This window comes from Acyrthosiphon pisum, chromosome A1 (genome assembly GCF_005508785.2).
Source record: "Acyrthosiphon pisum isolate AL4f chromosome A1, pea_aphid_22Mar2018_4r6ur, whole genome shotgun sequence".
NCBI classification, from domain to species: Eukaryota; Metazoa; Arthropoda; class Insecta; order Hemiptera; family Aphididae; genus Acyrthosiphon; species Acyrthosiphon pisum.
Window position 1 is genome coordinate 81,765,636 of NC_042494.1, and position 15,080 is coordinate 81,780,715.

The 15,080-nt window shown below is 29.7% G+C and overlaps 1 protein-coding gene across 1 annotated transcript; it reads right to left on the reverse strand.

The window, feature by feature from the left end:
- Positions 1-1,126: 1,126 nt before the first annotated feature.
- LOC100158717 (dymeclin) lies at positions 1,127-5,756 on the reverse strand. The gene is made up of 13 exons (XM_008179943.3): positions 5,634-5,756; positions 5,181-5,533; positions 4,950-5,093; positions 4,766-4,881; positions 3,804-3,924; positions 3,618-3,722; positions 3,441-3,556; positions 3,206-3,373; positions 2,967-3,112; positions 2,661-2,900; positions 2,447-2,590; positions 2,054-2,350; positions 1,127-1,562 (listed from the first exon to the last, which is right to left on the reverse strand). Exons 2-13 carry the CDS (start codon positions 5,315-5,317, stop codon positions 1,431-1,433), a joined length of 1,866 nt encoding a protein of 621 aa, XP_008178165.1. The 5' UTR covers positions 5,318-5,533; positions 5,634-5,756; the 3' UTR covers positions 1,127-1,430.
- Positions 5,757-15,080: the final 9,324 nt, after the last annotated feature.

Here is a 15,080-nt window from a genome sequence, read left to right on the forward strand (position 1 = left end):
GCGGGTATCACGTCCTCTTAACTTACCACTATTTTATAACATTTTAGTATTGTAGATTAACTATTCTCAACCAATGCCCCTCAACATTTTATTTACTCAATTTACTCTTATTTACTATGCTTAAGACTTAAAATTGAATTTTTGTGGTAGGAAGATAGGTATAAGGAAATTTTCAAAACTTGAAGGTAGTAGTGTGGTACTTTAGGCTAAACAGGCTGATTGCATGCAAAAAACTCTAATTTATTAGGTTTTAAACTGTTAAAATATTTTCAATATTTATAAACAATATTGTCCGCATTAAAATATTCATCAGGGAACTTCACAAATATATAGATTATAGGTATAATATTATTAAATTATTTTGGCTAATAACACAAGGTTAACTAAAATCCACATCAGCATGCTTTATTTGTGATATATTGGTATGCATCTATTGGTTACACAAACAGACATTTTTTTAATTGAAACCTTGTAGCCTGTAGGTAATATAACTATAAATTATGAATTGTGGACATTTCCCCCGACTGTTTTTGGTGTAGTAGGACATTTCCCCCCAATTGTATAAAGTTTACAATTTATTTATATTATTATATTATTTTGCCTATTGTCAAATATTTTCATAAATATAATAAATTATAGATGTATATTTTTGACCAACTGAACTAATTGAATCAAAAGCAATTATTAAATTATCAAATATCCAAATAGGTACAGTTTTAACAAAAAAATAATAATATGTGTTCATAGAAATAACAAAAGAATCAGTTTTTTACAAATTTATAATTTTTATGTCTGAATTTTTAGCCATTATTATTAATTACTAATTATATTTTATTTTATACTTATTTTTTTTTTAAATTTTTATTGTTTTAAGTACCTAGTTCAATGGATCAAACATACACATTTATAATCTATTATATTTATGAAAATAAAAAAAATGTTTATATATTTTATTTAAAAAAAGAAATAATATTGTATTATGAAATTCAATATTATTATTAGTCAATAATAAACTTAGAAAAAAGAATAGAGGGGGGGAGAGAAATGTCAATTTAACATAAATTATACAGACCCTTTTCATTGATTTTGGTTATGTTTAGAAATGTTATATGAATTAAAAATGATATGGGAAAAACATATACTATTTTTTATTATAAATACATAAAAAAATCAACAATAAATTATGAAAATAATTACTATAAATATATTTCAGGAAGTATAACAATAGTTTAAGCCACGGCTATAGATAATATTTATATAGTTTATCTAAAGCTGTGGTTTAAGTAAAGCATTTTAGTATTTATTTACCTGTACATAATACATACAATCTCTTATCACACAATCATATGTTAACAAAAAAAAATATATAAAGTATTGATTGAAAAACAAAATTAATAATATTTAAAACTTAAAATTTATATTATTGTCAATTAATTCAATTTATAGAGAGTTGATTCAAAGTTAATACCAGACAATATGTTCACCAATGACCAAACGTATGGACCGAAAAATTCCTCGGGTTTCTCTTCTTCCACATATTTGAATTTAAGATCTGGGAATTTCTACAAAAACACAAAAATAAATGATAACAATTATGGTACTCGTGTAGTATGCTACCTACTGTGAAATGCTACATATAGGAAAATATGGCATACATACTCTTCTATGTTATATTTTTATTTAATTTTACTGCGGGAAAGTGATTGTTGTTTGAATTATAGCCGTGTTAAGGAACAGATATGTTAGACCGGCAGACCGCCAACCAAAAAAGAATGGTGGCAGTCAATAGTTTAAACACAACATGACAATTGTCAATATATTTGAAGTTTTCTAGTATAACATAAACACAGAATAACAATATATAACATATTAAAATTCTTAACAATGTTGATCATCAATACATTAAGTACATTTCAGTTAAATAAATTGTTATTAATCAGTATGTAAAAACCCATAAACTTTTTTAATAGGTAGGTAGCTTTTTACGGTAGGTAGCATACTACACGAGTACTAAAATTATTTTTTGGAAAGCTTATTCAAATTATAATTATACCTTCATAAGGTCTCTGGGCCATTGAAGCGACCAATGTTGCACCCGGGACAACATTGTATTTACATCAGATGAATTCAATAATTCTTCTTCTCTCTCGAGTTTTGCCGAAAAGAATGTTATGACCATGTCTATGTTCTGGATTACGTCATGGAATGCTTCATGGCTCTTCAGCGGCTCAAACACCTTGCGTTGGTAGAGTAGAGCATACACTAAATTAGGATTGTGTATTAGCTGATTGGATAGACACGAATTTATCACTTCCAATACTATACGCAATGCTTCATCAATGGCACTCATCTAAAACATAGGCATATGTGAATTTAATATTACAAAATCCAGTAGGTCTAGGTAAATCAGCCCTAATCTATATGTTTATGGTATTTAAAAACTCACATCTTGGTTTGGGCATCTTAAAAATGTTTTTGACAGCACCTCATATAGGCTCAACATTCTTTGACAAACATATGGATGCAGCTGATTGAATTGCGATGACATATTTGCTAATGCCGCAAAACAATTAATGTGTAAGTATTTATCCTGAAAACAGTGTAAATGAGAGATGAGGAGAGTTACTTTTTTGAAATATGACAAAAAAATAGTTGCTTACTCTCATTTTCAGTAAATTGTATTGTGCTGTTCTCGTAGTGACCAAAATAATAAGACCTCCTAGAGAAATTTCAGACACCACTCTTTCTTGATACCAAGTTGCACCTTTCAGTATAATACTGTGGACGGTTTTGTTGAAGAGTTGATCTTCTGTGAGTATCAACAGTACAATAAGAGCCATGTACATATGTTGAAATCTACTACTCTGTGTATTGTAAATTGTTCTTAAAAGTGGAATCAACTAAAAAAAAAATAGTACTTCAGAATTAATCTCCATAAAATACAAGTAAAAATAACTATTTCATACCACTACTTCAATATCAGTGCGAGCCAGAAGAAATGATTTAAAGCTAGGGTTACAGTGTATCAAATGATACAGTAATAAAGTCTTTTCTTCACTTAATGGAGCATCTGGATTCTCACCCAAAAATTGGTATATAACCACAAGATTGTCTAAAATGTAACAAACAATATATATTTAACATAATTTTGGGAATTATTTAGTCATAATTTAATAACTGATTTTAATTTTAGAACAATTTTTACCAGATAGTGAAGCAATGCAAGTACGATATGGGTTTCCCTTTGGAGGTGGCGGTGATGTACAGTGATTAATCAATATCAACAACACACTAATTGACAATGAACTTAATGGACTCTGATTCGTTTGGACAGGAACATTAGTACTGAGTGTCAGTATGTTCCATAAGTTTGCTTCAATAATGCAACATAAACATATTTAAACGTATTTAAAAAAAATTAATAGCAATAATATTCTCACAAGCTAATCCATAGAAAATTCCACCTCCTGACATCATGGGTGGCTTAATTTGCTCTGTATATCTTTGTAACAATGCTTTTGACAATTTTGGTGCATCAATATTTTCCATGAATATTCTTAAAAAATTATGATTTGAGTCAGATAAGAATTTTTAAAATTAATTTAAAGACGACATACCTGTATATGATGAGACTACTAGATGGTTGAATGGTATACATTTGAATTGACAAAACAATAATAATACAATTTAAACTCTCTAAGTGAATTGAATAGGTAGAATCCCTATCAAAAATAAAAATGTAATATAAATTCTTAAATTATCTAATTATAACTAGGTGTATAACAAGTATATTGATTACTTACGTTACTTTTAATTCAGAAACAATTTTAACTAAAAGCGCAAAAAACTTGAATGATGTTGTTTCATTTAAATCTTCTGGAACAGCATACTCTTTACGGTCACCTAATGCTACTTCAATTCCATCTGAAACATAAAAGAAAATTAAAATTCTTAAAATGTTTTCTATATTATAAAAATATTAGCAACATTAATTTGACAATTTGATAGTTAATTGCATACATTAGACATTTAAGAAATTATTGTTAAATGGCTGTAGATGGTTACCGATACCAGTATTGTGCAAAATGAACTATGATTACCTAATAGATTATGTTTTATAAAGATTACAATATCTATAATTTAAAATCAATAAATTTCATAAGACATACAATATTTACCTATTGAATTTGTAAATATTAAACGTATTATAGGATTGTGATGATGTATTACTGATTTTAAAGTAAATTTAATTTTGCTATAAAAGAAACTAGGTAGGTATTTGATGAAATAAATCATACTTGACAGATAAAAATTAAATTAATGTCTTACATTAATTTTATTTAGCTTTATATTTATTAATAATACCTAATAATAAGATTATACTATTATATAAAATATACAAATATTGACAAATTCAATGAATGTATTAAAATTTATGAATTTTGAATTATAGAAATTATTATATAAGCTTTAATCACCGACTAATATTTTTTCTTACGTTGGCCAACAGTAGAATTATAATTATAAAAATAATATATTATTATTACGTATTACAATTCTTAAATGTCATAAATAAGGTAGATACGATGTATCTATCTACTTAATTGTCTACATTTTATAAGCAATTTTACTTAGTACCTACAATAAAATCTTATCAAGTAAAATAATCAAAGTGTGCAACATAAAATCTAAGTATTGAATAATTAAATTCAAAATTGAATTAGAAAAAAAAGTTTTGAATTGAATATTGTATTTTTAAACTTACCGGTTTGTAACTCAAATTGATTGATGAGTTCAATTTCTTTAGAATTTTGAACAAGATATTTGAGAAAATATCGAGCAATAAACAGTCCATTGAATACTTGCCACCGTAGAATATTGCTATAGAAAATAACATAAATTTTGCAATTAGGGGATGCTTTGATTGTCATTGAGTCATTAAGGATTACTTTTCTTCGGCTTCTAGCTTTTGGAAATCCACTTTATCCAACAGCAGTCTGATCAATGTCTTGAAATTGGACGTGTTTCTGTTATTGACAACCAGTGATTCACAGATGCTCTTGAGGCGGTCAGTCAACATTTTGTCGTCTTGGCTGAAAACAGAGAGATGTTTAAACGGTGATAGGACACTATATGCTTATCGATATTAAGACGACTTCTGTAACTTATTGTCTACTCACCTACAGGTTGGCGGGTTCAATGAGAATGTGAGGAACGTGTCCCAGAAAGGGTCGTCTATTGTAATCTCCAGCTCACCGGCCAACCGCAGCAGACAGTCGTTGTCGGCCAGTTCACCGTGACTCGGTCCGGCGCCCATGATAACGACGGACGTTGGCTGCACCCACCTCGTAACGTCACAGCTCTGCTCCGTCAGCTAATGACGTGCCGGTCCTAGGAGCCGTCGGGAGGCCGAAAAACGCATCGGCTGGTGGTCGTGGTGCGCGAATGGACCGAAATGCCGCGTGTCCGACCGACCGGATCGAAACGCAAAATCGACGACGTAAAGAAATACCACGAACAAATGGCGTTTGCGCTGGGCCGGCGAAACAGCAACAAAAACAATATTAAACAAGCGATAACACTAACAATTAATAATAATATTAACAAAGGCTAGCGAAATATTATGTTAACACCTCACGATTTCCCGTTCCTTCCGTTCGTCGCAGAACTTTTTCTGTCTACGGTACGCCCGCCGCTGCTGCATTCGTCCGCGTACGCTCTTAATTCTTATCTATGGCACACCGCGTGTTATCAGCTCTGCTGCGACTGATAACGTCGTCGGCTCAAACGTGTCGACGCTCAGCGCGCGCGGCGGACCTGCGTCTTCATACAATCATATTATCAAATCTAACGTGCCACGACGGCAGATTTAAGCGATTTTTACTCGAGTGAGCTGCAAAGGACCTGGCTTGAACGACGTTTAAAGACGCTTAATTAATTTGTTTTAGGTATAGTGGTATACAGTCGATATCATAATATAATATTATAATTATTATTATTTGTGCATCGTATTAAATTGGACGAGACGTGTTACGAATCGAGAAATTTCCCCCCTGACTATTTTCGGTGTAGTAGAACTACATTTATCCCACATTTTTTGTTATTATTTGTTAAAGTTTATACTAACTTTAAAAAAAGGGGGGGGGTGAAATGTTCGCATTGAAAAATGTATCGAAGGGGGGAAATGTTCTACTACACTGAAAACAGCCACATGTATGAATTCGATAGCCTCGATGGCGTGGTAATGGATAGATTGAAGCACTCATTGCGCTTCACTTTTAATTTTTTTTATCGAAAAACAAAACGGCGATAAGATTACGCATCAACTGACGAAAATAAATATTTAAAACATTATTCCTTTGTACAGTATAAAAAATAATTATTTGAATGCATTTAATTAAATAACGTTGACTACGTTTACTATAGGTACTTAGGTACGTGACAATAGAATCACGTCGTTGTTGTAAAAAGTATCGTGACAAACCATGAGGTACATATAATTAAAATTGGTACCTCGTACCTATACTACAATTATATTAGTTTATATCAGGTCAACTACTGCAACTCTACTACGTACATTTTATTATTGTTTTAATACAAAATAAAAATAAATAAACATAAGCACATTCACGGCCAGGGCAAAATTGTATGTAGGCCCAATTTAATATAGACTTTTTAAAAAGGGAACAAATTAAAAATACCGATAATAACTCTATCTGAAGCCTGGAGGAAACATGTTTAATTTTTAAACCAACTAAATTGATACCTACTCGTATAGGCTACAGGTATAAGAATTATTTATGTAATATATTATAATAATGTTAATGAACTACGGTCATTTCTTAATTTAAACTTATTACTAAAAAATTATGTATATAATTATAATATAAGCAATGCCAATTATGTGTGACACAGGTTTATCTAAAGAGCACTATGATATTATGTCACACATATTTTGTAACGTGTAAGAAAAAAAAATTTTAAAAAAATAATTTTTTGTCCATCACTTAGGTACTTAATTATACAATATATATATATGTTATTATTATTTATTATGTACGAACCTACCAACATACATTAATTTGGAAAAATATAATTTATTATAATTATTGCTTATGACGTTATGAGTTATACCTAACTATTCGCTTATGATCTATATGTTTTATTGATTTTTGTAAGGGGGGGAAAAAATAGAATTTCCGAGTAAATTACCTATTCTATATTTGGTAAGCAAAATTATAAATTCAAATTGGATATCGCTGTGCAAACGTGTTTTATTTTTTTCATACAAAAAGATGATGAGGTGGGGAGGGGTTAGCAGTTAGCACTACACAGGTTGATTTTCCGTTTGTCTTGCAGGATTTAATTTCTTGTATTATAATTAGGTGTAGGTGTTTTTTACGTCTCGAAAATGTTGTTCTCGTTTATATAAATAAGACTATTTATCTTTATTAGGATATGGATAGTACCTATTGTTGGATGAAATCCTGTGCCTCTCACTCTGAAATATTCACAAGTATTATAGGTACGTACTACGTGCATCAGTCCTGTAATACCTACCTCTATAATACGCCTCCACTTCATGGTATAGTGTACCTATACAAGTGTATTGTATTTTTATTATGGGTAGGAACGTTTGGTGGGTGTGGGTTTACAATGGAAACATATTAATAAGTAGGTGTCATTTATGACTCTCAGTTATAATACTGCAAGTACATATAGCTACTAGCTAGGGTATAAAAATAAACAGATATAGGTATAATGGTCGACTTAAATCACATAGGTATTATAATATACATAATATTTATATAATTTAATAGTGTGCGACAGTGGTTATTGGTTTATATTTCGTATGGAGTGGTTCTAATGTTCTGTTGTGTTATAGGTAGGTATACCATAATATTATTTGCGTGTGATTTTACTTTATCGCGAAATAAATTAATAATTGGTATAATATCTGTGGATAAGACAATATAAGCTGGTTCACACTGCATGACAAATTACACTGTCGGTATTCATGTACTACAATCACGCGGTGTCGTTAGTCGTGACCAATATAATATAATATCAGGTGTGCAATAAAGCGTGCACCGGATATCCGTCAATGTATATATAATTACATTGATTAGTTTAATAGGTACATTTTAAATTTTGTATATAAAGGTAGGTCATATTACATACCTACTAATAGTTATTTTCAGGTTTGGGGACTGGAACACATTTTAATATAATATAGGTACAGGCCGATTGTCAAACGAAAATAACAATTTAATTAGGACAGTTAGGTCACATTTTTTTATAAAACATTTTACATTTAATTTCTACCGTGATTTAAACTTTTGTAGAAAAGCTTATCATGACGTGTCAGTCTAAATAACGTGCTTATAAAATCTTTAAAAATATATACTTATAACGTTTTCTGTATAGGCACTAGTTTATATAGATTTGTTTTATAGGGTGTAAGCTGTTTCTCACAATAATACATTTTTTTTTTGAAATTACCTATGTGATTTGAAAAATAAACACATAGGTACAATATAGGTATTACGTAATACGTAGTACTATCCACACATTAGTTAGGTATTTATTATTTATTTTAATAGTTCATAAAACTATATTATAAACTCTGATAAATGAATTAGAATTTTTTTCTTTTATTTATTAATATTAATATTTACTATCAATTAATTTGTTTAATTTTACGAAATTCATTACAGTTATATAATATAATAAACCTATTTGATAAGTGATAATTGATAAGTCTTGACTTATAGACTATACTACTATATATAGCATATACATACAAGTTACAACACGCTGTAATTCACCGTTAATTAATACACAATATATGCAGTAGGTAGTTGATTTCCAGTGAGCCATTTGGCTCAACGCTCAAGATGGTGGAGGGATGCCTTAAAATTCAGATTTCCTGATATCATCATACCAAATTATAATTTTTCTCAATCCTGTTTGATTTTTTGAATTCAAGTCTTTTAAAAATAATTTAAATTCCATACATTTTATATTAGGTGTCAGGTGACATAAAAATTGTTATTGTTTATTGAAATTTACAAAATATAATATTGTATAAAAGTGTAGTGTCGTAGTACCACATCGCTAAATTTTCTAAAGACGCACTTTCTCCAATATAATACAATATAATATTAATTAATGATCGAGTATCATGTAGCCCACTCGATAGCCTCAATTTAATATAATCAGTGGTCGTTTATAGAAACGACATTTTACTCACATAAAATAAACAGTAGAGAAATTATAGTCCGTGTGGCCTTCTTCCATACTCTACAGTGTAGAGTCTACACATTCGTCGATTTGGATGTCTTCAGTTTGTATAATATAATATTATAATATGAAGAAGTATAGGAATTATACTTACGAGGTACGCGCTCGTTTTGGACAAATGTTCATCACTTAAAGATTTGTTATTAAACATTTAAAAAAATAAATCCACGCTGACATTTCGTTCATATTTTTTTACGATTTCATATTATATACCTAGTTAGTATTTTATATAATAATAATCATCATTATATTTCGCGTAATGAGTTTACGATAGTCATTGACTTTTACAATATTATGTTTCTAAGACTGTAATGTGTCTAGGCCAATACAATAATAATATTATTTATATAGGTATGCGTCGTTCTATTGTTAGGTATTACAATTTATTATACTCGATAAATTATTTATATATAATTTTCAGCCATGAACTCACTTATACTATACTATAATATTATATTATATAATATATACATTGCTATATATTGGAATTTGGAAACGAGTACACTGCATGGTTGTGCATCGGTTGTGCAATCGAATTTCGATAGCTATTCGTATAGGTACCTAGATAATATTATTATAGTAATTCTATACTTCTACTACTTTTCTACTACCCAGCTATTGCACCTTACCCGCGATGTTTTTTTCATTTATAATTTCGTTTCTTGTAGATGCACTATACTATATGAGTATATATATATATCTATATGGGTCTTGGATACACGAGTACATTATATTATATATAATAGGTACTATATTGTGATACGCGACGACCTATAATGTATGTTAATCGTAGTATATATATATATATATAATATATATATATAAATATAAAAAATATATATTATAATGTATACTCGTATATGTATATGATGGTTACATCGACGAAATATACGCGCGAGGTTCGAATGTAAAAATAAGCGCGTGCTCAAAATCTATTTTTTTTTCACTGTTGTATACGCTATTTTTGTTGCGTGTTTAGATTCTGAGCGCGAAACGGGTGAGCTATATAATATTATATTATATTGGTTTTTACTATGACGTGTGATATTTTCATCTCTTATTTTTTTTGTCCATGTCGAGTTGGGCTATAATAAAAAAAAAACACATCATTTTATGCGGCTCTCCTCCGCGAAGATTTGTTAACGGATCGAACGCAGCAGATGGCACTATTTAGACAAGTCATATTTTTTTAAGCCCCGCAATAGTTTTCCATAAAACCACGAAAGACTGTCGCGAAAACATATATTATACAGCGAAAACAAACGTCAGTCAATAATATAATATCTAAACTCTAAAAGACACATTTGAGCGCCAGCTGTATATTATATAGTCTCTATATTATACGACCCTATATAGTGATAATTTATCTACAATAATATATTATATGGCTTTTGAATTAGAAGTCACATAGATTTTTTTCAATTAATGTTTTAGGCACACGAATTTTCAGCTCAGAACAAATTTCATTGAAAATACGTGAAATGAAAAAGTTCTGAGTGTTTAGTTTTAGACAGTTTTTAGTATGAGTGAAACCGCGAGCGTTCCGCGCGAAATATATAATTAGGTATTTAGGTACAACTAATACCAAGACATACCTACAATAGGCTACGACTCGTTTAATCGTCATTATTTTTCGATTGCGCGTTACTAAATTATTCAATAATTTATAGAAGTATAACCTATAAGTTAAGTATATTTTGGTTTTTAACTCACACGAATATAATTAATATATAATATGCATGCGATGATGTGAACAAACATGTATGTATATGTATTTTATATATATGAAACCGTGAACATACGTTTATTTGTGTTTATTTGTATATAATATAAGTACAATCGAAATTCGAATTATAGGTACCTGATGTCCAGGGCCTCCACAAGGGGGAGTTGTTGGACCTGGAGTACAGAGGCCCGGCTATTTTAGGGGCCCGTTAAAATGTATTTGTAATTTTTTTTAATTCTGATAGGAATATTAATTATTTTATAGTAATTTTGTCATTTTAAGCTGTGCGTTAACCATTTATCCCCTAAAAATCGTGTACGAGCACGTGTCTATCACGAGGAACGTGCCATATCGTTTTTAATGGGTTATATTTTTTTGGAAATTTTATATAGGGCCCGCAAAAAAATGTTGTAAAGTGGCCTAAAATTTGATGTGCAGGGCCTGTTGATGTCTATATAATATGGTGTCGATGCGGAGGTATCGATTCTGGAAGTCGTCGTCTAGTCGTTTGCCTTTTTACAAGCATACAAATATACAATGCATATACTAACTTTAAAAAAAGTATAAAAATTATATATTATAACATTATATTATGTTCGAATCGAGAAATATTATCGATATAATATCACATTGGGACACGCATAAACTCTCCTAACAGTCCTAACCCGACTGTTGGTCTTAAAATATAAAATATAATTTCCCGTCGTACAGCGAATACATCCGATCAGATTATGTAGGTACCAAACGATTGGATGTAAGGTTTGAACGTTTGATTGACTGAAATATAATATTATATAATATGCACAGAGGGAGTTCACATAATCGCTTTAATGATTTAAGTTAAATCGTCACTTAACGTGTGTCTTATTATTTTATTAATGACGGAGCCACTATAATACTTCTCGCCAAATATTTTTTTTATAGTGCTATTGTTCGTGTTCTCAGAGTTCGACATCCGTTGACGTTGTAAAATAATAAAATCGAATTATTCACACTTTTATTATTATTGTGGTCGCTGGAAAAATCTAAGCCGTCTAAACAAAATATTGCATTAAGTTGACTTAGTTGAATGTTGATTATGTTAGATTTTCTCAGAGGGTATTAATAAGGCTCTTATAATAGAGTTAAAAATTAGTATTGCTGTATAAATGGTCTTTGAGAATTAATAAATTATATAAGTACCTACTTAATAAATATTATTACTCTAGACGGCTGGTATATATAAGTATTAATATAAAAAAAATTGATGGTTAAATATTTTAGTATTTTCCTATTATGTAGGTATGTTGCATATTATTTTGTTTTTGTTCGGTCTTAAAACTAGGTAATATTCAGAAGTATAAAGTGCTTATCAAAAATGTATACCGTGACTTTTAATAGCCAATAGCAATGTTTAGTGAGGAAAACAAGTCTGGGAACCACTATGGCACCATTTGTACCTAATACCTACATAAGTACACAAGAGAATTATATATGTACCTAATAGCTATATAGTAAAGTCGTAGTCATTCATTTAATACCGCATTAAAAAAAATTTAGCAATGAATGCGCTGTTTTAACGACTTATAGGCTATAATACTATAATTATCGGAGTGGCTTAGCAGGCACTGATCGTCTAATGACATTTTAATTTATAAATTATCCAGTTTTATATCAACGAAAGTCGACATCATTAATATACGTGGATTGCAGATTTGTGTCCAATTCATTCATAAATTTCAAAACAAGATTCTATATATTTTGCAGATTTGCAGTTTTATTCGTATTATATAATACAGTATACGATAGCAATAAATTATAATACTAACTGTAAAATAAGCTATGTATAAGCAAAAGCTTATTTTGAGAGATAATATCAAAATTAATTTTTGGAATGTTAATCGTGCAAATTTCAACTTAAATTTTAAATTAACTTTCTATGTATAAGACTAAAATTTTGGTTCACATCGTTATCTAATGTATAAGCATTAAAAAATACGTAAAATTATCATGGGTGTTCAATATTTAAGTATCAGTAGATAGTAATACTAGTAACTAGTAACTAGTAACTAGTAACTAGTAACTAGTAAGTCGTTATAACATAATATAGTCAGCTCTGATTGACAGATATTTTATAACCTGACATTTTAGTGCTTAGTAAGAATTATATTTTTGAAAAATAAGTTATTAATATAGAATACTTCTAAAAACCACCCATGGGCGTAGTTTGGTATAATAATTATCTGTGGGGGCTATATAAGACTAGAAAATAATAAAAACATTTAAAACTATAATTTCGAATAAAATGTAAAAATGAAAGTAAACACCATGAGGGAGCTACAAAAATTTCCGTGGGGGCCGTAGCCCCCATAGCTCCCATGCATACTACGCCCATGAGACCACCAAATTATCATTGTAATGAAACGCCGCCGTTACGACGAGAGAAAAGTGCGTCTCATCTGCAAAGGGTGTAGGTATAGATTGGAGTGCTGCAGTGTGTACGACTCTGTACCTAATCCAGACAAGTGATCCAGACAAGTGCATTTTAGTTCTGTGATCATTTAGTTTGAACAAAAGGTACATTATATCCACGTATATATCTACTGTTTACTGTTTTTTTGTTTGATTGAGTATAGTTACAATACCCATTGATATTTGTTTGAATCCGATCTGAAAACGATTAATTATCGCCTATTGGTCATCGAAGATTGAAGGAAATGCAGTGAAGTGACTTGATCGAATTCTGATGAGGATCTAACTGTTGTTTTATGGACTTTTAGTTTTTAAAGAGTCTGAGTACAAGAATTTTTATAGATGCCGCTGACGGGCGCATAATATATGAAACTATAGGTATGACATTTTGTCTAAATTATTGAATTAAAAACTTAATTTATTCATCTATACAATATATTATTTTAGTTTGGTCATAAAAAAAAATTATATTATATTACGTCCATATTTAATTACCAAACAATCTGATATTGTCAAATTGATGTGATAATCTGGAGCAGCAGAAAACAAAACTTTTCTTTTAATTATGTTTAATAAAAAATAATCTGTAGTCACTGAAAAACTTCGATTTCGAAAAATCGAGTTGGATTTCAATTTCAATTTTCAAGTTTTAAAATATGTATATTTATATATATAAATAACTAAATAATACTTCCGGCGTGGGTCACCAGATTTGATATGGCAGGTTCTATATATTGGGTATTACAGTCTGCTGTGGTTTCAATAAACTCGCTGAATGCAAAATTCAAATGCGTTTCGGTGTTTGGAAATTATTCATCAGTCATCAGATATCGCCTTCTCGCTGCAGTTCATTTCGACCATCGAGGCGAATTATTTCTTTGACTGTAACATAAATAATAGCGAAAAAGTTTCAATGGTTTGAACTTTTTCGCATTATCAACTGAAATTATTTATCTTTTCTTAATTTACCCTCTACTTAGATAAGAGTCAAATAGTACGATAGAATATAATATATGTTTCAGGCTAAACTTTTAAAACGCGTTTTCCCAATCGAAATCTTAAAATATCGTCCAACCACCACATTCTCTTTCATTCAAAGACCCGCGGTGTATAGCTAATGTAGGTGTGTCATATTATAATAACGAGGGCCATAGAATATTATATTTTATATCCACTCAAATGGAGCAAATAGTATTTTCTATTATTATATTTTTAAATAAATAATCATTAATATTGAGTATTGACTGTGTCAAGAGCGGCTTGAACTTTTTTTCTTTGACTCGCATTTAATATTTTTACCAACGTAAACATTTTTTCACTACTATACAAATAGTGAATTCATAAGTAAGTTGTAAGTGGTTAAAAGAAAAGAAGAACGCTTAAAAATAAAAATGTTAAACATTTATTGCAAACCATTAGGAATTGATAACGAAAAAAAAAATGGTTAAATAATGGTTAAATTACCTTTAAAAATTGTTCAAACTACCTTTTCCAACCATACAGGACACCCAACCATTACTATCATTATGAACCAAGTGATTCGTTTGACAGTGTTGATATAACTATAGTAACAACAACTGTAATTGTACAATAACAATTG